At 41.7% G+C, this 4,523-nt stretch overlaps 1 protein-coding gene across 1 annotated transcript; it reads left to right on the top strand.

Annotated features, from left to right (window-relative positions):
• Positions 1–2,619: 2,619 nt before the first annotated feature.
• Positions 2,620–3,710, top strand: Olfr1564 (olfactory receptor 1564). The gene has a single exon (NM_001199062.1). The coding sequence runs from the start codon at positions 2,620–2,622 to the stop codon at positions 3,574–3,576; it is 957 nt and encodes a 318-aa protein (NP_001185991.1). The 3' UTR covers positions 3,577–3,710.
• The last annotated feature ends 813 nt before the right edge of the window (positions 3,711–4,523 follow it).

Genomic DNA, 4,523 nt, shown 5'->3' with positions numbered 1-4,523 from the left:
TACATGCATGCATAAAAAGTATCTACATAGAAATTCTCGTGAAATTAAAATGCAGGTTTTTTAGTTCATTCCATTCCACCAAATGACATTTTAGAACTTTTCTACATTTGTGTGTATCAATGTGTGTGCATTGTACATATGTGGCCCTCCTCTCTTTGTGTGTGTGTGTGTGTGTGTGTGTGTGTGTGTGTGTGTGTGTGTGTGTGTGTGTCTGTGTCTGTGTCTCTATGTGTGTATCTGAACAGGTATGCATATGGATGTGCCTGTGCATATATGCAGGAGTGTGTAGAAGTCAGAGAACAACTTACAAGCATCAGTACTGTCCTACTGGGATCCAACACAGGTTGAAAGGATTAGTGGCACCATGCTCAGATTGGACTTTTGTTTTCCAGTGTTTAGTTTTAAAAGAAGCCCTTTCTTGACTATAAAGACATTTCTTTGAGTAACTAAGCCTTTATCTTTAATACTAATATTTGAAGTTTTATATATTATTTGTTTATATCCTCTGTGTGTGTGTGTTCTTCAAGTGTGCAAGGACATGCATTTGGAGGTCAGAGGACAACTTGTGGGAATTGGTTCCCTCCTGAGGAAGGGTGCTGAAATGTCCTGTGGGTTGTACTCAGATCTTCAGGCTTGGTAATAAATGCCTTTAGCCAGCAAGCCATCTTGACAGCTCTTTCAATCTTCCTTATTCTCTCTGATTATGATCTCACAGGGAGGCCAGCGTTGCCATCATCTCCATAGAAAGAAACTTCCCCCACAGCATCCCCTAAATAATTCCTTCTTCTTTGGCTATGAATTTGTGCTATAAGAAAGACATCTTTGTACTTCTCAGTAGCTGACACCTCCGTTTTAAAGTGCCGGTCTGTTTGCTGTTGCATTATTTGAAAGGTTTACTCATCTGACTCAGGATCCTGGAGGGGACTTGCCTTCCTGCTTCTTCTCTTCATAATTTTCAAGGCTTACTTAATTATTTATGGATCGTTTCTCTGTTATGAAAGTTTTGTTTTGTTAATTTTTCACATTATCCAAAATAATCCAGCTGCAGTTTTGAGAGTACGTTTTTAGCTCACCTCAGGACGAATTAACATTTTTTCCTACTATTGTCTCTCAATATCATCAACTTATTTAAACTACCTGTTTTCTGATCCTGGGAGGTATAACTGACCTCCCCTGAGGACTTTTATGATCCAGATTAAACTAATTCCTGTATATTTGATCAAGTTTGTTGCTTTTTTGAATAGAAACTGAGTTTGCTTTTACTATTTCACTCCTTAGCTTTGTTCTTGTCATCCCTCCAAAATCCCAAGCGGAAATTCTTTTTATTATATTTTCAAATTTTATTTTATTTTTAATTATAGTATGGGTGGGTGGGTGCACATGACTGCAGGTACCTGCAGAATACAGAGGAATCAGATGTCCTGGAGCTCCTTGTGAGCAGCCCAATGTATGTGCTGGGATTCAAACTTGGGGCCTTCTGAACCTCCCCTACCTTCTCTTCAGAGTGTGGCATATAATCTTAATATTGCCATATGGCTATTATCATATAAAAACACTTTTAAACAAATTGTGGATCTTAAATTTTGTTGCTTTTTCTGTTAAGATCCTTTCAATGTTCTTGTATCTCATTTTGATTTATTTCTTAAATAGTTTCCTCTCAATTTCTTCCCCTCTCTCTTCTCTTATTTGTGTTTGCATGTATTATGAGTATGATGTATGTGCAGGTATTGAGGCCAGAGGAGGAGACTTAAGCTGTCCTCTATCACTTTCAACTTATTGCTTTGAGGCAGTTTCTTAATAAATCAGGTTTAGTTCCTAGCATGCATGTTGAATGTCCCACAACTGTTTGTGACTCCAGTTCCAGGGATCAAACACACTCTATTCACTTCAATAAGCATTTGTGTGTGTGTGTGTGTGTGTGTGTGTGTGTGTGTGTGTGTACCAGAGACAAACCTTGAACATCATTCTTCAGATACCATTCACTTTCTTTTCTGAGACAGGGTCTCTGCTTGAACCTGAAGTTTACTGACAAGGTTATACTGGGAGAATAGTGATAACCAGAAATCTTACTTTCCTCCACCTTCCAAGTAAACCCAGAGATTATAAGCATAACCTATTATACTCTCAGATATCCTTCTAAGAACAACACACACACACACACACACACACACACACACACACACACACACACACACTAGCATACCGTGATCCTTTTTAAATATGGGTTGTAGAAGTGAACTTAGATCCATATGCTTGCATGGCAAACAATCTAATAACTGACTTATATCCCTAGAGCCTTATTATTCTTCTTTAAATAACAGCTATTTGTATGATGTGTATATGTTGTATTAGATATTTTAAGTCACCTAGACATAATTCAAAGTCTGGAAAGAATCTGCATAGACTATGCAAATATCAACTCATTTTACATAATGCACTAGAGTAGCCAAAGATGGTGCATGGTGGTGAGACCTGAGAAAGTTAAAGAAGCCTCTCAGATATCCTTCTAAGAACAACACACACACACACACACACACACACACACACACACACACACATACACACACACACTAGCATACCGTGATCCTAATTAGTGATATTCCTTCATCCTTTTCAGATATGGCTGTCATGTTGGGGCTAAATTACACCTTTGTGTCAGAGTTCATCCTCATTGGCTTCTCTACCTTCCCTCATCTTCAGCTGATGTTCTTCCTGCTGTTCCTGCTCATGTACCTCTTCACACTGCTAGGCAACCTGCTCATCATGACCACCATCTGGAGTGAACACAGTCTCCACACACCCATGTACCTCTTCCTGTGTGCCCTCTCCATCTCTGAGATTTTCTACACCTTTGCCATCATCCCACGCATGTTGGCTGACCTGCTCTCCACACTTCACTCCATCGCCTTTCTGGCCTGTGCCAGCCAGATGTTCTTCTCCTTCACATTTGGCTTCACCCATTCCTTTCTACTCACCGTCATGGGCTATGACCGCTACGTGGCCATCTGTCACCCACTGAGATACAATGTGCTCATGAGCCCCCGTGGCTGTGCCTGCCTGGTAGCCTGGTCCTGGGTTGGTGGATCATTCATGGGGACAGTGGTGACAACAGCCATTTTCAACCTCACATTCTGTGGACCCAATGAGATCCACCATTTCTTCTGCCATGTTCCACCTCTATTGAAGTTGGCATGTGGAGAGAATGTATTGGAGGTGGCAAAGGGTGTAGGAATAGTGTGCATCACAGCCCTCCTGGGCTGCTTTCTCCTCATCCTCCTCTCATATACCTTCATTGTAGTTACCATCTTGAAGATACCATCAGCTGAGGGTCGGCACAAGGCTTTCTCCACATGTGCATCCCACCTCACAGTGGTGGTTGTACATTATGGCTTTGCTTCTGTCATTTACCTCAAGCCTAAGGGCCCCAAGTCTCTGGGAGGAGATACTCTGATGGGCATCACCTATACAGTCCTCACCCCCTTCCTTAGTCCCATCATCTTCAGTCTCAGGAACAAGGAGCTGAAAATAACTATGAAGAAAGCTTTCCTCAACAAATTATTTCCACAGAACTCCTAAAGACAATGGCTTACCAGTGGGAGTGTAGTAGGGAAAAATTCTTTTACTCTTCTCCCTTTGTCCTTCCATTCTGCTTCTCTTTTTCTATACATTCTCTTCTCCTCTCCTCTCCTTTTCTTTTTGTTCCTTTCCCCTCCCATCTTCCTCCTTCCCCTTTTGTCACACTCCCAAACTTAACATACCATATAATTTACCATTTTACCATTCATACAATCAGTATCTGCCACTTTAGAACGTTATTTTTAAAATCTCATCTAACCCCTTCCTGTGAATCCTAGCCCAGTGTTGTACAAATATAATCTTAGTACTTGGTAGACTGAAACACGATAACAAGAACAAGACCAACCTCAATTATACTGTGAGGTAAAGGCATACCTGGGCTACATAATGAGGCTCTGTCTCAAAGAGCAGGGAGAGGAAGAGAGATCTTTTGTGTATTTGTGTATGTGCTGGTGTGTATGTATGTATAAACTCATCAGGAACACTACATACCTTTTCCTTCTCCTTCTCCTTCTCCTTCTCCTTCTCCTTCTCCTTCTCCTTCTCCTTCTCCTTCTCCTTCTCCTTCTCCTTCTCCTTCTCCTTCTCCTTCTCCTTCTCCTTCTCCTTCTCCTTCTCCTTCTCCTTCTCCTTCTCCTCTTTCCCTTTCCCTTTCCCTTTCCCTTCTTTCCCTTTCCCTTTCCCTTTCCCCTTCCCTTCTTTCCCTTTCCCTTTCCCTTCTTTCCCTTTCCCTTTCCCTTTCCCTTTCCCCTTTCTCCTCTCCCTACTCCTCTCCTCACCCACTTCCTCTTTTTTCTTCGTATTTTGGTTTTTTCAAAACAAGGTTTGTCTGTGTAGCATTGGCTTTTCTAACTCATTCTTTAGACAGGCTGGCTTCAACCTCAGAGATCTGCCTGCCCCTGCCTCCTGAGTGCTGGGATTAAAGGCGTGTCCCACCACTACTTGGC

This window comes from Mus musculus, chromosome 17 (assembly GCF_000001635.26).
Source record: "Mus musculus strain C57BL/6J chromosome 17, GRCm38.p6 C57BL/6J".
In the NCBI taxonomy this organism is placed as follows: domain Eukaryota; kingdom Metazoa; phylum Chordata; class Mammalia; order Rodentia; family Muridae; genus Mus; species Mus musculus.
This window is presented reverse-complemented; position numbering and strand designations above follow the sequence as displayed.